The 23,418-nt window shown below is 40.3% G+C and overlaps 1 protein-coding gene across 1 annotated transcript; it reads left to right on the top strand.

Moving 5' to 3' along the window:
- Positions 1–4,095: 4,095 nt before the first annotated feature.
- Positions 4,096–21,355, top strand: LOC146320811 (3-hydroxy-3-methylglutaryl-coenzyme A reductase-like). Its single transcript, XM_084729227.1, has 20 exons — positions 4,096–4,253; positions 6,567–6,743; positions 8,567–8,678; positions 8,776–8,863; positions 8,942–9,026; positions 9,122–9,227; positions 10,365–10,471; positions 10,559–10,678; positions 10,760–10,920; positions 12,357–12,610; positions 12,700–12,866; positions 14,429–14,623; positions 14,733–14,891; positions 15,863–16,020; positions 16,124–16,229; positions 16,526–16,696; positions 17,568–17,708; positions 17,809–17,967; positions 19,446–19,600; positions 19,725–21,355. Exons 2-20 carry the CDS (start codon positions 6,579–6,581, stop codon positions 19,777–19,779), a joined length of 2,664 nt encoding a protein of 887 aa, XP_084585353.1. The 5' UTR covers positions 4,096–4,253; positions 6,567–6,578; the 3' UTR covers positions 19,780–21,355.
- Positions 21,356–23,418: the final 2,063 nt, after the last annotated feature.

Genomic DNA, 23,418 nt, shown 5'->3' with positions numbered 1-23,418 from the left:
CTGGGTTGGACCCCCTTTTGCCTTCAGAACTGCCGTAATTCTTCATGGCATAGATTCAACAAGGTGCTGGAAACATTCCTCAGAGATATTGGTCCATATTGACATGACAGCATCACACAGTTGCTGCAGATTTGTCGACTGCACATCCATGATGTGAATCTCCTGTTCCACCACATCCCAAAGGTGTTATAGTGGACTGAGATCTGGTGACTGTGGAGGCCACTGGAGAACAGTGAACTCACTGTCATGTTAAAAAAAAAAGTTTGAGATGATTTGAGCTTTATGACATGTTGTGTTATCCTGGTGGAAGTATCCATCAGAAGATGTGGACACTGTGGTCATAAATGGATGGAGGTGGTCAGCAACAATACTCAGGTAGCCTGTTGTATTTAAACTATGATCAGTTGGTACTAAGGAGCCCAAAGTGTCCCAAGAAAATCTCCCCCACACCATCACACCACCAGCAGCATCCTGAACCGTTGATACAAGGCAGGATGGATCCATGCTTTCATGTTGTTTACACCAAATTCTGACCCGACCATCTGAATGTCACAGCAGAAATCAAGACTCATCAGATCAGGCAACGTTTTTCCAATCTTCTATTGTCCAGTTTTGGTGAGTGTGTGTGAATTGTAGCCTCAGTTTCCTGTTCTTAGCTAACAGGAGTGGCACCCGGTGTGATCTTCTGATGCTGTAGCCAATCTGCTTCAAGTTTAGATGCGTTGTGTGTTCAGAGATGGTCTTCTGCACACCTTGGTTGTAACTAATGGTTATTTGAGTTACTGTTGCCTTTCTATCATCTTGAACCAGTCTGGCTGTTCTCCTCTGACCTCTGTCATCAACAAGGCATTTTCTCCCAGAGTTTCTCTGTTTCAGAACATTCTCTGTAAACCCTAGAGATGGTTGTGTGTGAAAATCCAAGTAGATCAGCAATTTCTGAAATACTCAGACCAGCCCATCAGACACCAGCAACCATGCCACGTTCAAAGTCACTTAAATCACCTTTCTTCCCCATTCTGATGCTCGGTTTGAACTTCAGCAGGTCGTCTTGACCATGTCTACACGACTTAATGTATTGACATGCTGCCATGTGATTGGCTGATTAGATATTTGCGTTAACAAGCAGTTGAACAGGTGTACCTAATGGCCAGTGAGTGTATATAACAACAGCACACCCACAAAACTACATACAGCATTTTTTAAATGTTGCTGGTGCCTTGCTATGTATTGTATATTTGTTTATTTTGCACAGGATTTTTAATTCAAATTAAGGAATAAAAATCTAAGTTCTTCTGGGTCCATCCATTGTGGTAGGCTATAGATGTTGTGTGAAGATGGAGGTGATGATAAGAGTTTGACAGGAGAAGTGGAAACACATCTCTAAGGTCAGATTTCTGGACTTTGCTGGTGGATCCGTTTGCTACTGAACAATTTGTTCAGCCTTGAACTTAACCCTAACCTCCGCAGTGTGAACAAACAAAACAGCAATGCCATGAAACAGTGTCTGAACAGGCACTGTCCCAGAAATCCTGGAGGAGTGAAAGTGCAATCTGTTCAGCCCACTCCTATTCAAACACAGCATATACTGATCCTGTCCTATAAGTGTTGTGTGTATGTAGGTTACAGCCCCCTCGCACCACAGACTAAATAGAATGACAGGAACATACAGTACATGCACAGCTTGTGATATATATGTGACATAATACATGGTACAAGGAGTACAACAGACCTTTTAAATGGGAGCCATATTGATATGAAATAGTAGTATAAACACACCAATGATCCTAATTAAGGTCCTGTTCCATTTAGTGTAGCAGAGTTTTTCCACTGAGCCAACATGCACAATAGCAGCACTCTGTGTTCGACCTTAATTTATATCAGTGGTAACATTCGTGTTTAGTACTATTTCATGTCAAAATGGCTGCTGTGAAAGATGCTACCACAATATAACGCACACACAGAGCTGTTCAGCAGGGGTAGGGACTTTGCTAGGCATTTTGAGGTACACAGCAACTGACACAGATTTCTTCATGTGCTTTAACAACCCTAAATACTCATCGTTCATAGTTTTACAGCAAACGTCAATCATTTTACAATATGTACAAGTTGAAAAATGTTAAAATTAAAAATATAAAATTATATTTATCATATGGTCCCCGCCTTTGATAAAGAGCATGGATTCCTTCGAGGTTTCTGTCTCTTAAAAGGAAGTTTTTCCTCGCCTCAATGCTTGCTCTTGGTGGGAACAATTTTATCAGGAGTACAGTTGAGACCTGCTCTTTTTGAAAAGTAGGTTGAGATAACTTTGTTATGGTTTGGTCCTACAAAAATGAAATTGAATTTAAATTAATTGAATTGAAGAAATAATTCATTTTATTCAACTTTTATTTTAACTGAGACTACGCCTCTATCTTCTTTTGGTTGAAAGACAAATTGTTTAACTCTCATGATGTCCTCCCGACAGAGTAACATTCATTGTCCTCTGTGGTCAATTTGGACCCCAACTGGTTTGACTGTTAAAAAAGCACAAAACATAACACTGTCACACAAATTTGTGTTACATGTTTTTATTCAACTTCAGACCAACCTATTAAGACAAATTTTACATTTTTTTTGTAATTCATACCTTATTTATATGAAATAATATCTATTTTTTTGAGTTTCACAAAACTGAAATTCTGAATAATTTCAATGGCATGTATGGCATGACAATTTGCCCCTTTGCACCCCTTATGCTGTGGGGTATTTTTGGACCCCAGAGAACGACAAACAAAAATAAATAAATAAAAAGAACCCACTCATAATTCAATCAAATTACTTAAAATTTATTTTAGTTGTGAAGATCATAGTATAAAACAACCCCCGTTATTTTCAGACCATCTGATGAAAAAACAAGCATATTATGACAGAAAAAGTTTTCGTTTGGGGTCCAAAATGACCCCAGGACATCATAAGGGTTAAGTTTTAATGACTGTGGGATCAAAATTACCCTGGCTGAGACCACCATATACATAAAACACAAATAATCTTAGCTTGTAATGACTGAAAACTAAATGATACAAATTACACTTTGAAAGATAAGCATATTTATTCATTTTACATAATATGCAAAATAATTTCCTCAAGTAATAATAATCTTTTTTTCCCCATGAGATGCATAATTAATGACATTTTGAGAAAAAGAACCTAACATTTGCAGTCCCAAGGGGCCCCAATCAGTGATTCTTGTCTATTATTTGGGCCAGAACTAATGTTTATTTTCTTTTCCAATTAATCTGTTGATTTTCTCGTTTAATCGATTACTTGTTTGGTCTATAAAATATCAGAAAAAGGTTAAGGATGTCAATCAGTGTTTCACACAGCCGAAGATGACGTCCTGTCTTGTTTTTGTCCCCAACTCAGAGATTTTCAGTTTACTGTCACAAAAAAAAAACTAGAAAATATTCACATTCAAGCTGAAATCAGAGAATTTACTTTTTTTTAATCCTAAAAAAAGTTACTCAAACTGATTTATCAATTATCAAAATAGTTGGTGATTAATTTAATAATTAGTTAATAATCAGTTAATTGTTGCAGCTTTATGCGTTATATTATATTATATTGTATTATATGATTTTATATATTAGAAATACTAGACTGTAGAGCTAGACTGAAAATGATTTCAAAGCTCAGAAAAGTGGTTTTCATTCATACAAAAGAAGAAAGCATACATTCAACTATAACATATTAAACACATAAAAACTTCATGTTTCTTTACTATCCATACCTGGCCTCCTCGTGCTAGTTATCTGTTAAAAAAAAAAAAGAAAGAAAGAAAGAAAAGAAAAGAAAAGAAAAGCACACACAATATTGTGAAATGTCATACTCTTAAGTGTAAAGTACAAACTGAGTCATACAGCTGCAAGTGAACACGACAAAAGAGCACTAAAATAAAGTAGAACAAACTGATTGACGGCCTCAGTCTTTTCTATTGACTGTACAACCTGTGTGTCAGTGCGGTGGTGAGATTAGACGTCCTCGCTCTGGCCACACCCTATTACTGCTGTCGCCTAGGAAACGGGGCGTGGATAAAGCGCTCGTGAGCAGGTGAGCGACGTGATTGGCTGAAGCCTCGAAAGATGTAGTAGCGTACCATCGTTCCATCGGTCTTCAGTCAGCGGCAGAGAGGCGCACGCAGGCTGTCGGCACTTCACACCAGGAGGCTGTTCACCACCAAAACTCACTCACAGTTTGCCGTCTCCTACCCGCTCAAGGTAAGTCACCTCTTCATATCTGTTTTATGTCCGTTTCTAATAAATATAGGTCTGCACGTGCTGCATTAATCCATTTTAAGAGAACGTCAAAAATAGCCGCAACAAAGCCTCGTCCAGCGGACGTACATACACTGAATACTGACGCAGTGTATAGGGTTTAAACTATATATACTACAGGACTGGTCTGTGAATTCAAGTAAATGATTTAAGTCACCAGCATGAACAAATGGAAACCTTTACTGATGTTTCCGTTACCATAAAATGCCACAACTTAATATAATAAAGCAAAGTACTTAAAAGGGAGAAATGAAGAATTTGTGGGTAATAAATTATTCTGCAAATAAGTACGTAGGAAATATATATATATGATACAGAAAAAATGGACAAATTCTTCTGGCATTAATTGGTGATTAAAACTAGCATTTTATTTATAAAAGGGCTTTTTTTTGCTTCTTTTCCCCCTTTATTCTCACTGGTGCAAAACAAACATATTGAGAAATATATATTTTAAAAAAGAACAAAAAAGCTTTTGTTTTTTTCTCAAATCAGGAATACACAATATCATTAGTTTAATCTGATAAATGATAATCACCTGCTTTTCTGCTAACATAAGTGATAATTTAGTTTTTTTTAATTTTAAAAATAAGTTGATGTAACCTGTAGTTTATGCACACCTGAGGGTAAATGCTTGCATGTAGTGAGCAAATATAGATGATTTAATATTCTGTAGCTCTGCCTGAACCAATTTAAATGACATCACTGTTAACACCAAAAACAAACAATGGTTCTGACTTTTCAAATGTTCATTCAGCTTTGCTTGTGAAGTCCATCAAAATAAAAAAAACGGCTGTTATCGAGCATTTTGCAGAAGAATTCAGATAAACCTTTTTCTTTGCAGGGACATAAAATAGTAACAGGTGTTACTAATGATACTAATTAATGCTCGCTCCTTTTGCCCTAACATTGAGCCAACATGCACAAGAGCTGCACTCTGAATGGAATGCAACCTAAATTAGTATCATTTATAACAACTGTGTTTTCTATTTCATGTCAAAATGGCTGCTGTGAAAAAGATCTATTGAATACTTTGACATAATCTGTAAAATCACTTATTATTATAGCAGATATTCATCAGCTATAATTTTATTGTGGGGATAATAAACAATGATATAAATTTCCCATTAATGGCAAATAATTAATTGGCCAGCATATATTTTCCTACCTTAAATTATATTCATTTTGGAAATTGAGTTGGAAATAATTTCCTGCTTTAGCTAGACGTCTGCCTTGGCCAACTACCTTTGGCCAAGCCATGATATATTTCTCCTTGTGTGGTCTATGAAATAGTAGCCTGTCACAAGAAAAATGCATGTTTTTTACATACCACACCACAATATTGCCTCTTTTTGAACTTGGCAACATTAAGAAGTAAAGAGAATGTTTACCAGTATTCCATTTGGTTGCTGGCAGTACATAAAATGGAAACAACTCTAGTCTCTGACACCATTTGGACTGAAGACATTTAAAGTACATAGACTCATAAGGTAAACAATGCAAAGGTACATAGACTCAAAATACAAAAGATGGGCTCAGAACTGAATATGAACCGTAAAAAAAACATTTAAAGGCAGAATAACTGAATTACATATGAACAAATTAAACAAATGCAAAAGCAAAACTTCAGAGGCAGAAGAACTTTTTTTTTTTTTACTTTAGTCTGTTACAAGTAGCAGTCCTGAATTCAAAATGTTATTTGCATGAAAGCATAGAAATTATGAAAAGTCTGCAGAATGGCCCCTTTCGGGCTACCTACAGAGGCAGCTGGTCCTCTTCTATGGACACTACCATGTTGCATTGCCATGTTTCTGCAGTAGCTGAGATCTAACAAACCAAACACTGGTTCTAGATGTGGCCTTTTACATATTTCACAGATTTTGCAGCCACCATAGATTCTCCTGCATGCTTTGAAGGGCAGGGCAAGGTGTTTGCAATTTGCAAGCTCACTGCTAGATGCCACCAAATCCTATGCACTGGTCCTTTAGTATTGTAGTTGAATGAGGTGCAGCAATTTGTTTTTTCAGTACATCATTGGATTGGATATAGCAACTGATGACTGCAGCTGTAAAAGGTGCAATATTTAAAGTAAATAATATATGTAAGAACCTTTGATAAAAATGTGACAATATAAATGATTGTAGCTTTCCATAGTGGCTGTTTCATATGATCATATAGTGATTGATTTTATTTTCCACACCCTTGTCCTTGTTAAGGTGTACAGCCAGCTAACCTTACCCTACCTATGTTATTTGGCAGCCCTGCTGCACCATGCTGACCCGTCTGTTCCGCATGCACGGCCTCCTGGTGGCCTCACATCCCTGGGAGGTGATCGTCGGCACGGTCACACTCACCATCTGTATGATGTCCATGAATATGTTCACCGGCAACGACCAGATCTGCGGCTGGAACTTTGACTGCCCCAAAACAGAAGAGGTGAGTGAACAAGATGATCAAGAACCTGTCAGTTATCTGTTGCAGCGTGTCCACCACACCATGTAAAGTAGGCCACCGTCCTAGATTTAAAGAGCCTTAGGACTGTCCTCCCACTTGCAACCCAGATTATGTCACACTTAAGTGCTGACAGTATGTGAATACTTTTACTAATCACACAGCTCTGATGCAGGGCACTGATCCCCATTAAAAATGAATATGCATTGTCATAACCAGTAGCTATAAAAGCTTAAAAACATGATTCATTTTTAGCAGCAGAGCCTTGGCTCTAGGGAAGAAAGTCAGGCAGATAATTAGTCCACCACTTTGGTCCAGACCGAAATATCTCAACAGCTACCGGACAGATTGCCATGAAACGGTACAAAGATTCAAGGATGTATCCACTTTGATGATTCCTAGACTTTTCATCTGGCACTTTATAACTTCCTGGCATTTTTGCTGGTTAGCTGGCAGCCTCTCTGTGACAAAAAGAAGAAATCACTGCTTCTGGTGAAGAAGTAATCTCCCAAAAAAAACACAACATGTTGTTTTTAGACTTTGTTTTTTGTATGATTTTTATGTATGGCGTTTGGACATAGCTAGGCTAGCTAAGTTAAACTAGCCATCTCCTGGCTGTATATTAAAACATATTTACTGTACAGACATGAGAGTGATTTCAATGGGAACATTCAAATCTCTGCAAGAAAGTAAACAAGGATATTAGTCTTGGGTGGTATCCATTATTTCATACCTTTATACCCTCCTGACATTTACCAGGGTGGACAGTATTATGACTGTTTGTGTAAAAGTTGTGCAAAACAGCTCAATTGCGCTGTACTCCACTTTACTTGATATTCCCGCAATGAAAGCGGAGCTGATCATCATAGCAGCACTATTCCCACAGCTGGGAAACAACGCACACACACACAGGAGCTCCACTTCAGTCTTGAGAAGCTGCAGCCTTTATTCACTGACAAACTCAGACCTAAACTGTAAATTTACAGTGCCGCCTCTGTACATATTCTGTCTGAATGACAGCTTCACCACTCACCTTTCCCTCCACTCAGCATGCATTCACCACAACTCTGTCACCATAGGCAGTAATTAGTCTGCCCCTCGCCCTCTGTGATGCTCACTAAAGTTACACACTCGAGACGAAACACTACTCTGAGCAGTCTGTAGTGTTTGTTAGTTTACCTTCATCAGGACTGAATTCAACATCCTTTTTAACTAATTATTCCCTTAATTTTATCCCAAAGATGCCATGTTTCTTCTTCTTATGAAAGCTTTGTTTGTCTGCTCAGCTGCGCTGCTGCACAGAGACTAACCCCTGTTGGGGTAAACTGCACACTGCAATACAGCATCTCTCTATCAGTTTAATAGAAAGAGGAGCCTCTGTATTTATGACGGCATTGAAAATCACACCGTCAGGATATACCCTAATGCCTTTATACTGCCCAAGTTTAAAGGATATCACTCAGTCTGTCCAGCCATTTAAGCATTTCATTGAGGATTATAACTTACATATTTATGCCCCAAGTCCTTTGAATTTCAAGTCCTCGACAAGTCCAGTGTGCAGGATTGTTTTGACAGACCTGAAACATAGCTCTGTGACGTGCCAGAGCCGTGGTCCCTCAACACTGTATGAGCCCCACGAACCAACATGAGTTGAAGTGAAGTCACTGGTGTTAAACCAAGTTCAGCTGCAAGTCTGTTTTTGATTTTGTCGAGTCAAGTCTAGAGTCATCAAATGTGTTACTTACCATGTGTTTGAAACAAATGTCTGTGACCTTACGACTCATCAGATATTCTTCTCTTTTTTACAGCAAATTCTGAGCAGTGACATCATCATCCTGACCATCACACGCTGCATTGCCATCGTCTACATTTACTTCCAGTTCCAGAACTTGAGACAACTGGGATCTAAATATATTTTAGGTAAAATACTGATGTCGATAAGACACGTAAGGTCACTAAGATTCGGTGGGACTTGTGGTTGTACATATAGCTAAATTGCACATCTACTGTCTTGCAGGCATTGCTGGCCTTTTCACCATATTCTCCAGCTTCGTATTCAGCACAGTAGTCATTCACTTCCTTGACAAAGAGCTCACGGGTCTCAAGTAAGGACACACATTACATATTGCTCTTTCTTATCAGTATCTCAAAACATCAGTTAACTGTTCTGTTGTGACCTGCAGTGAGGCTTTGCCCTTCTTCCTGCTGCTCATCGACCTCTCCAAAGCGTGCGCTCTCGCCAAGTTCGCCTTAAGCTCCAGTTCTCAGGTAGGAAAAAATATTCACTCGTCATATACAACATTTCACATGAAGTTCAACAGTAGCCTTTGTGCACTACAAACACTGCACTACAACTTTTTCAGGATGAAGTGAGGGACAACATTGCTCGTGGCATGGCAGTGCTGGGACCTACCTTCACTCTGGATGCTCTGGTGGAGTGCTTAGTGATCGGAGTGGGAACCATGTCAGGTACTTGATGCCAGTAGGAATTGTTTATTCCTTGAATGAGGTCCAAGATTTGCATTGTTAGGGCTTCATGCATTTTACTGCAGTTAGACTGTGTAACACCAACCAAGATTAATTTCCTCTAAGATTAGTTCTATTAAGAGCTTAGAAAAAGATTTACAATGAGTACATCCACATTTAAAATTTAACAGAGCTCTGTTGCACAATTTAAAAACTACTTTCTGTTTAGTAAATCACAGTTTATTCATGTAAACTGAAATTAAGTACCACTTAATTTCATAATACCATAAGACCAGTATTATGCTTGCTTACCCAAATTAAAATAAAACATTGGTGCTTTCAGGACCAAGTAAAGAGGAGGAAACAAAAATTGTCTGCTCTGTATTTCTTAACAAAATGTTAAAAAGTTAACAAAACATAACATTGCTTGCCAGCTAGCTAAAAAGTTAACCAAATATTACTTAATTTGCTAGCTGGCTAAAAAAATTAACAAAACATTACATTGTTTACCAGCTAACTAAACAGTTGTTTAAAGTTAGGTTAGTTAGTTAGTTAGTTAGTTAGTTAGTTAGTTAGTTAGTTAGTTAGTTAGTTAGTCAGTTAGGCTACTCTCGGCTGCTACCTTGGCAGAGAAGGTCTAATTTCTCTTACTTTGAGAAAAAGTTGTTGGACAAATTTATAGGACAATATGACCAAATAATGGAAGATTAAATAAATGTTAAAAACTATTATTAAACTTTGTTGCAACATAATTTAAAGTTAAGCCATGATTTAATCAGGTTTAAAAATGAATCTTTGTCGGTGCAACCCAGCTTTAGTTCCTTATCAAGTGTTGCTGAAGACAAGCCCATTTAAACATATCTTATAATACCAAAGGAAATGAGCAGGTGAAAGGAAAAGGCCTATTGGTAAGAAAAACCTGTGAACCAAGTTTATTGAGATATGGGAATGTGGAAACACCTCTGTCAAAACGGCCCTTTCAGCCAGGCTCCTCAGCAGATGATGGCCTGTTTTTCTGTAACTTGAAGAGGTAATGAAAGAATGAATAGTGGTTTTCTGATGTAATTTTGGTAATAGGGTGGCCACTTCTCATGTGAGTTGCTCTTGTGAATGGCTCAGTATCTGTCTTGTATGTTTCAGGTGTGCGTCAGTTGGAAATCATGTGCTGCTTCGGCTGCATGTCTGTCTTGGCCAACTACTTTGTGTTCATGACTTTCTTCCCTGCGTGTGTCTCACTGGTGCTGGAGGTAAGGCTGCAATATTCGATTGTATGTGTGTGCATGTGTGAGCATTAATGTGACACTGATTGATTGTGTTGCGTCTCGCTGTCATAGTTGTCCCGTGAGAGTCAGGAAGGCCATCCTATCTGGCAGCTGAGCCACTTCTCCAGAGTGATGGAGGAGGAGGAGGACAACAAACCCAACCCTGTGACCCAGAGAGTCAAAATGATCATGGTAATGTCTCTCTCTTCTTCATTTTTTTCTTTGTTCACATTTGAACATGAGTGTGATTTCTCCTCTCTGCTCTGCGTGCAGTCTCTGGGCCTGGTGATGGTTCACGCCCACAGCCGCTGGATCGCTGAGCCCCTGTCCATCAACACCACAGTGGGCATCCCACAGGTGGGCATGGAGCTGGACCACCTTTCACCCAGGAGGATCGAGCCAGAGAAACCACTTTGGCACTTCTACCTCACCAGGTGAGGCCGCTGATATGCTTGATTTTATCTTCACGCTTAGGTGGTCACTACATTGCATTTCATGCATTGACTCAGAGCATTAGTTTCCCAAGTCCTCACAAATGAATGATAATGCAATGATAAAGAAAACCCCAGCAGTATTTGAGTTGTATGAGGTACTTATCCACAGTCAGTGTATTACAGGGAAGACAACTCTGATATGTAGTTCCTCTGATATATATATTTTTTTAAGTTCAGATGATCTTAGGTGCAGAGGCAGCACTTATTTAAAGGAAACCACATGAAAACTTTAGAGGGGAAATGTCTCATACCAATAACTGACGTTAAACCAAACCAGAAAGCACAAACTAAAAATGTTAAATACATTTTATAAGCTTATCATTAGATGTAATGTAGGATGTAAGATGTCTTAATCTAAAGTAACTAGTGACTAGTAATGTTAAACAAATATAGTGGAGTAAAAAGTGTGCTTAAGTACTTTCCATCACTGTGCAATGGTAATTTGTGTAATGTTATTAATAGGGCATTACTCTGGGTTATGGGAAAAGGTTGCAGCCCACACACACACCCCTCAGAAGAAATCTCATGCCAAGCTGAAGTCAAAATTTGGCAGCTCTGGTGTATTACCTACAGTAGATGGTGGTTGGCACAACCTCAGTTTGGAGAAGCAGCAGGAGTACCAGTAGGAAACGAAACAATGCACTGCTGTGGACAGGGTCAGCAGCAAAACAACGTCAATGTCAATATAAGTGTATGCTATCTTTAGAATATTTTCACTGCTTTACTTTGCTGCCAGACAAATGTTTCCCATGAGAAACCATAGTTATATACGCCAAATATTGCTTTGTCCAAACCAACAAAACTCCTTTGGCCAAAACAGTCATTTGATCTTGTAGACCACACGAGCTGCTGGTCTACCCGCTGTCTTGATCTGTTAGTTTGTTTGTGTTATTGTGTGACTTAGAGAGCAATGTTTGGCTTATTATAACGGCAGTTTCCTGATGAAGAAGGCTGTGTGATGGAAAGGTAAAGCTGTGAAAATATTGGGAATATAGTGTGATGTTGATTTTTTAACATCAGGTGGTGAAATACATTTTGCTGCTGACCCTGTCCCCAGCAGAACATTGCTTAGTTTCCTACACTGGTACTCCTGCTGCTTTTCCAAACTGGGGGTGCCAGCTACCATCTACTGTAGGTAATAAACTGACTATGGATAAGTGCCTCATACGAACCCACTTAAAAAAATCACAGCTCCCTTTAAGTATTTCCAGAAATGGAAATGATGTTCATAGTCACAGGTACCTACTCACTTCCCACGATCTTCTGGGATTTTTTGCTCTGACTATTTCTTACTTTGACACTACAAAAGTCTGGAAATCATTTAACACTTCAATATTAAACCTGCTTCTCTTGTTTTTGTCCCTGTCCCCCTGCAGGATGATAACCATGGACATAGAGCAGGTCATCTGTCTGGCCTTGGCCCTGCTGCTGGCTATCAAGTACATCTTCTTCGAGCAGGTTGAAATGGAGTCCACGCTGTCACTGAAGAACCCCATCACTATGTCCGCCCCCGCCCTGACCCCACGACGGCCCGTTGAGACCTGCTGCAGGAAGGAACCATGCACTCCCCGTCCCCTGGCCGCCGTCCCAAGTGTTGCTGCCCCAGCGCCCGCCAAAAAAGCAGAGAGAGGTGTGTGTGTGTGTGTGTTCAGTGATGATGCTGTAGCTGATGGTTACTTGTGCAGCACTGTGGTATCCAACTCCACCTTGTCTCCCCAGATGAGGTCATCCGGCCCCTGTCTCCCCCGGCCACTGATCCCCAGCCCAAGGGCTTCTTTGTCATGGGAGAGGAAGAGGAAGAAGTCAAGACCAAGACCGATGAGCCAAGCATCCCCCCAACGCCTAGAGGCCTGGATGAATGTGTGTCCATCCTCAACAACCCTGAGGTGAGACATGAACCCATAAAATCTACCTCCCACTTCTCTTCTCAGGTGGCTGTTATGCCACCTTGGCCTACTTCCCAGCTCCCCGATGTGTCTGCTTCGGCCACGGATCCATTTCCCACCAATGGGCCTGCAGGCTTTGAGGCACTTGTGTGATTTAACTGCGCTGTAATGAGCTTAGTCACTCCACTCTCTCTCTGAGGCTGAACCAATTACAGTGTGACGCCAATAGCAAAGACACTTGCACTGATTCCACAGGCTGTACGTGTCCTCACATCCACTCAGCTCACCTTTGCACTTTGTCAGACCTGACTTCAGGTTTCCCAGCAGGTTGGAATGACTTCTCCCACACTGCACGCAACATTTGTTCTGTAAGGCTGGCTTTACACAGTGACAACTTTCATGCAGGTAGCTGCAAGTTGCATGAAACATCATTTCCATGCAACTCAAAAATAGCCTCATGCAACACAATTTAACAGTTAATTTCACTAAAATTAGCTGGCTAGTTTGTTAATCTTTTAAATAATAACTGTTTTTTCACTAGATTAGTCATTGCAACTACATTTGCATCTTTGTATCTTCTTTCGTAGAATTTTATCACTAAATAATATCAGTGGTTGTATTTTATATAACAACTCTGATTAATCAAAACTTTATATTAAGCAGAGCTGCAATTAAGTCAGCAGTAACAATAGTCACCTGCAAACTGTGTGAAGTGTGTGACAATAATTTCCATCTGAAAACATCCAAAAGACCATCCTCTGTTTTATTAATTTGTTCATCTGCTGATAAGCTGTTGTCAAGTCTAAATGAGTCAGCCTTTTTTTATTGGCTGTTGCATGAAACTAGTTTCATAAAGTTGAGACCGTTGTAGGTATTGCTTCTGTGTTTCAAACATGTTTCAAGTGTGTTGCAGAGGGCTTTAACAAAGAGAGTTCAACTTAGTGTCAAAGTGAAGTGAAAATGGTTTTTGAATTTGGTCCAGTGTTGAGGGCTGCAGAAGTGAGATATGAGTCAGAAGTGAAAGTGAACTCCCTCTGGACAACTTTGCCATCAAAGTGCGTCCACTAAAAGTGCTTGTTTTGCAGTGTGTGTCTGACAACATTATGGAAATGATTCCTTCAGAGATGTTACTGTTTTGAAGAGTAAGATCAATTTTGTTTAACCAGAAAGTAGCTGTGACAACGCAACCAAACACCAATGACAAAAACAGTAATTTTACCTCTCTGATCTATTGCTGCTTTGATCGCTTTTTAACCCTTTAACACACAATACCACAAACAAACAAAAACAGAAACAGACCAATAAAAACAGGCAAAATAGATCAAATAAAAACAGACAAAATAACAGAAAGAAACAAACCGATGGAGGCAGTGGTAGACCAAAAGTAAAATTGCTGTTTTTTTACATGGGGTCTGGTTGATTTTATCAGAGTGATGTAGAGACTGTGTTTCTTCTCATCTTAATGGAATTGTTAATTGGAGTTACTGGTCTGATCTGGTCTGTAGCCAGTGGCCAGAATCCACTGTGAATGATGAGTGACTGAAAGTTTGTGTCTGTTGCAGCTGGGGCCTCGCTTCCTCAGTGATGCTGAGGTGATGCTGCTGGTGAACTCCAAACACATCCCTGCATACAAACTGGAGGCCATGATGGAGAGACCAGAGAGAGGAGTGGCCATTCGGAGACAGATGATCTCTGCCAAGCTCCCCTCTCCCTCTGCGCTCTCCTCCCTGCCGTACACCGACTACGACTACTCCAAGGTGAAGACACACACACACACACACACACACAGACAAAAGACAAACTGCTGTCTTCTCTCTAAGACTGTTATTCCTGTTTTACAAGCTTGTCCACATTTCTGTTTTCCAGGTTATGGGCGCCTGCTGTGAGAACGTGATTGGCTACATGCCCGTACCAGTGGGTGTGGCTGGACCACTGCATCTGGATGGAAAACAGTTCCAGGTTCCCATGGCAACCACAGAGGGCTGCTTGGTCGCCAGTACCAACCGCGGTTGTCGAGCGATCGCTGTGAGTGTCAGTAATGCTGCTCTCCAAAGATGCTGATAGGGTCTTACATTCAGCATCATAATGAGTAGAAAACATCCAGCCACTGCCTTCAGATCAGCCACAGTCCTCTATATAATGTTGTCATTCTGCACCTTGTTGTCTTTTCTGGTGTAGTTTGTTGGTCTATGAGAAAAATGTCAGGAGTTTTCTCACTGAAATATTGAACTATAGAATAACCAGCTACAGTTGTAGCTGTTCATTTCACATGCTGCTTTGAAATCTCACAAAAAGTGATTTTCACACTTGTTTTAAAGTGGATGCATGCAGTTTTACTAACTGGCACTGCACTATAAATAAGGTTATCCACATTTGACTTCTGTCACAGTTATTTTTGTCACAGTATTATCTAGTAGATAGGTAGTAGATTGTTAAATATTTGCATAAAAAAGGAAAGTCTGAAGACTCTGACCACTTTAGCTATTACTTTAAGTCTAACTACACAGAACACAGGGACACAGAAATCAGTGGGGGTACATGAGAGCGTTAGAAAGAGGAAAAAACACTGGGCAGCTTGTCCAGGTAAATGTTGAAAGTGAGTTTACATTAGCTTAACACAAATCATGAACTTTATGTCATCATTTAAGTATTAGTAGAGTTTAATTTGATGAAAATAACTTACCAGAAATCTCAAGTACTGCACTAATTTGCCTCCAGGTGGATGTTTTCCATTCAAATCATGGTCACTGCAGTTGGTAAAGTCATATAGCTCTGGATATCCAGCAACAACCACCACTTACTTTTCATACATGATTGTTATCTTTCTCATGCAAGTATTATTTTGGGGAAAACCTGACTGACTCCAGGCACCTCTGTGCTGTGAGTTGAAGTTTTTCCAACCTGAGTAGCTCTGAGCACTGCTGCAAAAACAACATCATGTGATAATGAACACTGTAGCTGACTTGTGGCCCCGTCTTGTCCCCTTCATGTTGTAGCTGGGTGGTGGAGCCAGCAGTCGCATCCTGTCTGACAGCATGACTCGAGGACCCGTAGTGAGGCTGCCCTCCGCCTGCCAGGCTGCTGAGGTCAAGGCCTGGCTGGAGAGCACGGACGGGTTTCAGGCCATCAAAGAAGCCTTCGACAACACCAGCAGGTAAAACGCGAAACCAGAACTACAATTCAGAGCATTGGCTCAGTGTGTGTTGTGCGTCTATGTATGGTTTTTGTGTAAAACAGTGTGTTGTTGCTGTTGGCAGGTTTGCTCGTCTCCAGAAGCTGCTGGTCGGTCTGGCTGGGAGGAATCTCTACATCCGCTTCCATTCCAAGACTGGTGATGCCATGGGGATGAACATGATCTCTAAGGTAACTGCTTTAGTTTGACAGAATGTTCCACATTATCACACTGCAGGAAAGTGTGAGACATGTGATCTCTGTATATGTGTGATGGTTAACTCTTTGTTAGGGCTGAAAGTCTGTAGAATCTAATGTGTAATACAGGACATCTCTGTCTCACCACATTAAAAAAAAAAGTTTTTTGACACACATTTGGCCTTTAAAAATTATTGCACTTCCTACGATTTGAAAGTTGCAGAAAGCCACATTGCGATTTCGATAGAATTTCGATTAATTGTGCAGCCCTTCTCTTCGTGTGTCTGCAGGGCACAGAGCAGGCTCTGAGCAGACTGCAGCAGCACTTCCCAGAGCTGCAGGTGGTGGCGGTCAGCGGGAACTACTGTACCGACAAGAAACCGGCCGCCATCAACTGGATCGAAGGCAGGGGCAAGTCTGCTGTCTGCGAGGCCACCATCCCTGCTAAAGTGGTCAGAGAGGTAGGAAGAGGCAGAACTGATGCTGCAGTTTACTGTTGTTGGCACTAAGTTTTGTTTGTCAAACCCATTTCTGCCACTGTGATACAAAAAGAAGATCCTGTAAGTCATTATAATGAGAAACTTTCTCAAGTCTTGATTAAACTCAATATTTTAAGATACCAAGTCATTATTTTGAGAAGGTTTCTCATTAAAAATGACTTACAAGATCTTTTTTTTTCATCACATTGGCAGAAATGAGCTTCCATAGAAGCACAGCACTTTTAGCTGCTCAGAATTCTTGAATGTAGTCGGTGTATACATCAGCATGTAAGGTTAAATCTTTACTTAAAATTATGTGGAGTAAAATCTTCCAAAGGTAAGGTCTTGTTAGTGCAAAATTCTATCCCTAAGCTGCAGTAGAGGCTGACATTTTTTGGGATTCTTGTGGGACATAAGATTCCCATGGGATTCCAGTGGGATGGGAGTCAATTTCACTATCCATCAAAGGACAGGGACAGGGCAGGAAAAAAGTCAACGGGAAATCATAATAACATTATCTCTTGTTTTTTTTATATATAAAAATGTGTGTAATGACATGTGTGGACTGTGGATTGACGGGAATGGGATGGGACAGAAATCAGTCTTCCAGGATTGGGACAGAACAGGAATTTTGTTTTCACCCTGTCATGGGATTGGGACGAGACAGAAGAATTTTTGTGGGAGTGGGATGAGACAGAAGAATTTTTGTGGGAGTGGGATGGGACAGAAGAATTTTTGTGGGAGTGGGATGGGACAGGAGTGAAAATCCACAACTGTGTCTCCTTCTGCAGCTCAGCCCACTGAAGCCTCTTTAACTTTCGACTCATGTTCACTCCTCGTCTCTGTGCTGCAGGTCTTGAAAACAACGACAGCAGCTCTGGTGGAGGTGAACATCAGTAAGAACCTGGTGGGCTCAGCCATGGCGGGGAGCATCGGCGGATATAACGCACACGCTGCCAACCTGGTGGCTGCCATCTACATCGCCTGTGGACAGGTAAAGTAGTTCTAAGGAAGTGTTGTGCATCCATTTATTTCAAGGTATTCTTGTGTTTCCTGTGTTAATGTTTGTGTGTGCGTGTTCTTGTTTCCTCCAGGATCCAGCCCAGTCAGTGGGCAGCAGTAACTGCATCACCCTGATGGAGGCATCAGGACCAACAGGGGAGGACCTGTACATCAGCTGCACCATGCCTTCTATAGAGCTGGGCACTGTAGGAGGAGGCACCCAACTGCCTCCCCAGCAAGCCTGCCTCCAGGTACACACCAGTATTATTTACGAAATATGTACGATAATAATCGTTTTTTTCCATGATGAAGATGAGATGACACCGACATAATTTAACAAGAACTGTGACCAAATTAACGTGTGCGATTGTTGATGAAAAAAGGCAAAAGTAAAATGTCTTTTGAAGAATAAAGACTCTTTATCGTCATTGATCTATAAGAGGATATGAAAAAGTTTGTGTAAATAAATACAATACAGCTTAGTTCAGACAGTGTAACAGCCACCTCACTAATGGTTCAAACTACAAACCAACACCAAAATGATCAACATCAACCACCATGTCCTGAACTGACATCTTATTAACACTAACAAAAGGTAACATTTGCATTCTGGAACATACTCTAAAACAGCAAATTTAATAAACTATTCATTGCAGCGCTGCATGATGGGAAATGTGGGTTGTGGCTGCAAGCTACATTACGAAGCAGAGCAGAGAACCAGTGAGCAGCACATTCTGCTCGGCCTCTTACACCCATGAGACACAGATACAGACACAAGCCTGCATGGAGCCAGTGCAGACAGACAGCTGCATCTTAAAATGAGAATGTATCTGTTGCATTTTATGGAAAGTAAGTAGAGCCTGGGAAAAAGAAACAAGATGATATTTGGGCCCATTTTCATAACACCGAGGCTTAAAAAAAAACAGAATGTATTGTTTTATCAGAAGAGAAGTAATGTGGTCATAAAATAGCTGGTTAAAATACCACAAACCTGAACGGACACATTAAGGCTCAGCACAAAGAAACTGAGGTGGATTAACAAAACATTAAGATTTTTAAGATATATTAAGCTAACTAGTTAGACTGGACTGTATTATGGATCGTTCATCAGATTATAAGATAACAATAAGATACAGTCTGTCTGTGTTACATACGTTAATGACTACAATTACAAAACAATGTTGGTTTTGGCTGAATGAGATTAGCTTAAATGCCTATAATACAGGGATGCAACAGATCACAGATGTCCCATGTCCCCTACAGATCACCCCCACAGTTATGGGGGCATAACCATCATAGTGTGAAAAACAGTTTTAATGTTGCTGTTGCTGATACTGTTATATAAGTTGTAATACCCGAAATCTCAATGCTGAGTTGCAGTGAAAGGCAGGACAGCAGCACTGTGAAGCACATCTCTGTGAAGAGCAACTGATTTAAAGTCGTCAGATCGCCTTGAGTGAAATGCTGACCGTGACTTTGGACATTTTCACTGTTGTAACTGTGCTGTTGTCATAGAAACAGATGATAAGATCATGAGATTTTTTTTAAAAAACTATGACAATATCTGCTGTCTTCACTTCTACACAGCTCCGCCTTAAGGTCTCCTCTCTCTCTGTTACTCATGACTTCTAACCAATCAGATGGTGCTATGGGTGAGACACTGAGCCAGACCACAGAGTGTAGTACTGTATTAATTTGTGTGTGTTTGTATGTCTGTGTGTGTTTTCAGATGCTAGGCGTGCAGGGAGCCAGTCAGGACTGTCCAGGGGAGAACGCCCGACAGCTGGCCAGGGTGGTGTGTGCCACCGTGCTGGCTGGAGAGCTGTCCCTGATGTCTGCTCTGGCTGCTGGCCACCTCGTCAAGAGTCACATGACACACAACAGGTGAGAACAAGGAACCTTAATGCACTAGTTATTCACTGGTCATCGACGTATGTAAAAAGAAGATGACCAGTGTGCATTTGACATCCAAAGCATGATGGATCTTACCTAAGTGTTCTGTGTGCAGATCCAAGGTGAACCTACAGGAGACTCCAGGAACGTGCACCAAGAAAGCCTCCTGAGAGCCTGATGGCCTCCCTCAGTGAGCAGACGGAGCAGTGAACCTGCAGGGAAACGTGGACAATCTGAAAAGGACTAATCATTCTGTTCAAGGAAAACAGACCTCACAAGTCTTCCAAGTGCTTTCACAGAGACACACAAGTGTCTTTTGACCAAATCTCAATGCTGGATATGAAAAGGATTCACACAAGTTAATCAGACTTCTGTCTTCGTGTTCTGTGTGTTTGTGTTTTATGGAGCTGGCTGGAGCAGTTCAGCACTGAATTCTTTTATTTCCACATGTAAGATCGCTGTCAGGGTTTTGAGAAACCAACACTTTGGGCTGAAATTAAACTTTTCTGCTGTCCTGTTGCCAAACTGAGCAGAAACAACCATACCTACAGGGTGAAAGTTTGTGATCGTTGAATGTGCGTGGCTGTGCATGACAATTTAAGAACAATGCTCCTCACAGATTCTGCAGCATGTGATTTTTTCATCATCTAACATGAACACATATTGTCACATTGCAAAGCAGACTCAAGCCCTGGTTCCACTACAATAAGAAACAGTCAGACAATCATCAAATCTGATACTCAGCTCTTCTATCTGAATCAGCACTTTTTTTGTTTTTGTTTTTTTTTTAATCTGATTGCAGCTATATTAATTTAAAAATCCCCTACTTTGGCTCAGATGCAGCTGCCTCTCTCTGTAGTCACCACTTTGCAGTCTTACTCAGTGTCCCACCCACAACACTGTCTGATTTTGTCTGGTTTTAAGTTGCAAGTAACAGCCTATCAACACTGAAGGTTTTACATTTAAACAGATGCTTAAAGACATTTCAACAAAGTTTTGTGTTTGAGTTTGTGTTATTCTCTTTACTGCAAATGTGTTCTGGTTCCAAACAGTAGCTGTCAGTTTCCTTGAATACTAATAATTGGTATCTCTCCTGAAAAAAATCATATCAGAACATGAACTGTGACTGACTTAAGGAATGAATATATAAATGTATGAAATAATGATAATATGGATTCAATAAGCACTTTAGAACTAAGACTGCAAGTTGTATGTATAAAACAGAATAGATAAGGACAAAATCCTTCAAAAATGGAAGAAGGACAACTAATAAAGGCTTCAAGTGCCTGCACTGCTAATGTGACTATATTACAAATTATATATGTTGAGATTATACGCTAGAATTGACAACAAAAAACAAAAACAAAACCAGTGGCTCAGCTGACCTCTGCACTGCATGTCCAGAACCAAAAAGAAATTACTTTGAAAAACAGTGTTTTCCAGTGCCCATTCACTACTTATGTGTGGAAACAAACTTGCAGAGACTTGAAATTTGTGTGTGTGTCAGGCGATGTAATGCTTTTGATCGAGACAGAGCTTTGTTGTTACTGTGTGGTGATGCAGTGACTTTTCAAATCAGTCCGCAGCACTTATAGCATGCAGCGCTGATGCTTCAGAATGTCATGTAATCTGATGTACTGCAGATGTGCTGTGGGTGAAATGAATTCATGAGTATTCTTGTTCTTCCAGCGGCTGGCAAATATTTTGGATATATTTTGTAATAAATACAGTTGGACTTTACAAGGACATATTTTACTGTTTTGATTAATGCTTTGTCATGAATAGAATGAGGAATTTACAAGGCAGTAAACGCACCGTTGGCCTTGACACTGAAGAGCTGAGGTTCATGTCGGTTAATCTACCCATCCTCATGCTGTTTGAAGGTCAGGTTTAGTTTTTAAGTCCACAAAACACTGCTGGAGTTTCACAGGAAAACAGTGTTACAGAATCTCCCAAACAATGGAGGTGAATGGTAACCAGTTTTCAAATGTAAAAAAAACAACATAATAAAAACGTAAAATGCCTCCATACTGCTCGTCTGGTGTAATCCAAGTCCCTTAAAGCCTCAAAATCCCAACTGACTTTAAAAAATGTTATTTACACCATGATTTTAGCCTGAATCTTCGCTGTAGAGCCTCAGCTTGGAGACATTTTCATTTGCACATGCACACTGTCTGAACTGTTTATGTCTCAGTTGTGACGGTGTGCAAACAGCATGTTGAGGCTTTAGGAGACTTACATTATGCCAGACAAGCAGTATGGAGGCCTTTTTTTTTTGTTGTTGTTGCTCTTAACCTTTGAAAACTGGTCACCATTCACTTCCGTTGTTTAGGAGATTCTGCAACACAGAAACTCCAGCAGTGTTTTGTGGACTAACAAAATAAACCTGACCTTCAATCTGCATGAGGGTGAGTATGACTGAATTTATAGCCGGTCACAGTTATATGCCATATAGAAGTGGCATACATCATCTGAAAGATGGGACCTTAAGATTAATTTGAGATGCAAACCATCACTTTATGTTAAGTTTTCCTGGTAATGAAACTGTAATAAACATGTTTTCTTTAGGGGCCTAATCAAATCCAATCCAATACTGTTGAGGGAACCCCAGTATGCAGAAATATACAAATAGAAAAGATGAAAATAACATATACACGTGCAAAAAGTGCATGGTTTTTAGACTGACCAAGAGCTGAACATTATGATTACACACTGAAGTTGACCTTTGACCTTTTGGATATAAAATGTCTGTCAACGTCCAAATGTCATAAAATGTTATAAAAATGTGTTTAGTGAGACCAACTTGGCCTTAATCTTTGACCACAAAAATCTGCTTAGATCATCTCTGAGTCCAAAAAGTGAACTTTTGAATTTGTGTCAAGTTTGAAGAAATTCCCTCAAGGCGTTCTTGTGATATCGTGTTCACAAGAATGGGATGACCTAAAAACATGATGTCTGAGTGGAGCCATAAAAAAAAAGGGTCTTCAAGGTTTTTAAAGAATTCTGAATCCCAGAGGTCTTTCAGCATATGGTCATGATTGTCCCCCCCAAAAATGAGGCTGATCAGTTCAGTAATATTTGAGATTAGCTGTGGACAAACTGCAGGCTTGCTGATCATGCATGCACTCACGAAAGAAATCGCATGTTCCCCTCCAGATAATAATACTATATTCTTTACATGTACATTTATAGTTTTCAGAGTTAAATTGAAGCCAGTCTGCGCTCACTTAAGTCCTGGAACTAATGAAAACGGCTGCTTGAAAGTGGAATAGTGAACATATTCAGAAAATGTAAAACACTACAGTATGCAGTATGAAATGCAACTCTGTGAGTCTGTTTTTCATGTAACTATTAGAAGTAAATGGGATAAAACACAATAATACTGCTGTGGTCTTCCGTTCCAACAAGCTTTAAGATCCTATATTTGAGTGTTTGAATCCTGCAGGTGTCCAGTGACCCTGCTGAACCGAGGATCGCTGCCTGACCACAGGTCAATCTAATCAATGGCTGTCCGTTGTAGGTTAGTGAAAGTTTCACTTCTAATTAGATTACACAGCTTTAACTTTCTCCCCTTTTCCCCACATCCTGCCTAATAGCTAACCTCCTCAGCAGAGGTCTCTGTCAGAAATCCTCCACTGATCTCTCAGTGCAGGGCACTCACCAGAGAGGCTGCCAGCCAATCAGATGAGGGCCCTACTCATCTCACCAGTTGTGAGCGAACTGATTGGCTAACCCCTGCTAGGATGTCTGCAGGGCGGATTCATGAATAATGTGGGGTGTGTGAGCTGCTCTGAAGGTTGGATGAAAAT

This window comes from Lutjanus erythropterus, chromosome 10 (assembly GCF_056507025.1).
Source record: "Lutjanus erythropterus isolate fLutEry1 chromosome 10, fLutEry1.hap2, whole genome shotgun sequence".
Classification (NCBI taxonomy): domain Eukaryota; kingdom Metazoa; phylum Chordata; class Actinopteri; order Lutjaniformes; family Lutjanidae; genus Lutjanus; species Lutjanus erythropterus.
The sequence above is the reverse complement of the archived record's forward strand: the minus strand, read 5'-3'. Positions and strand labels throughout refer to the sequence as shown.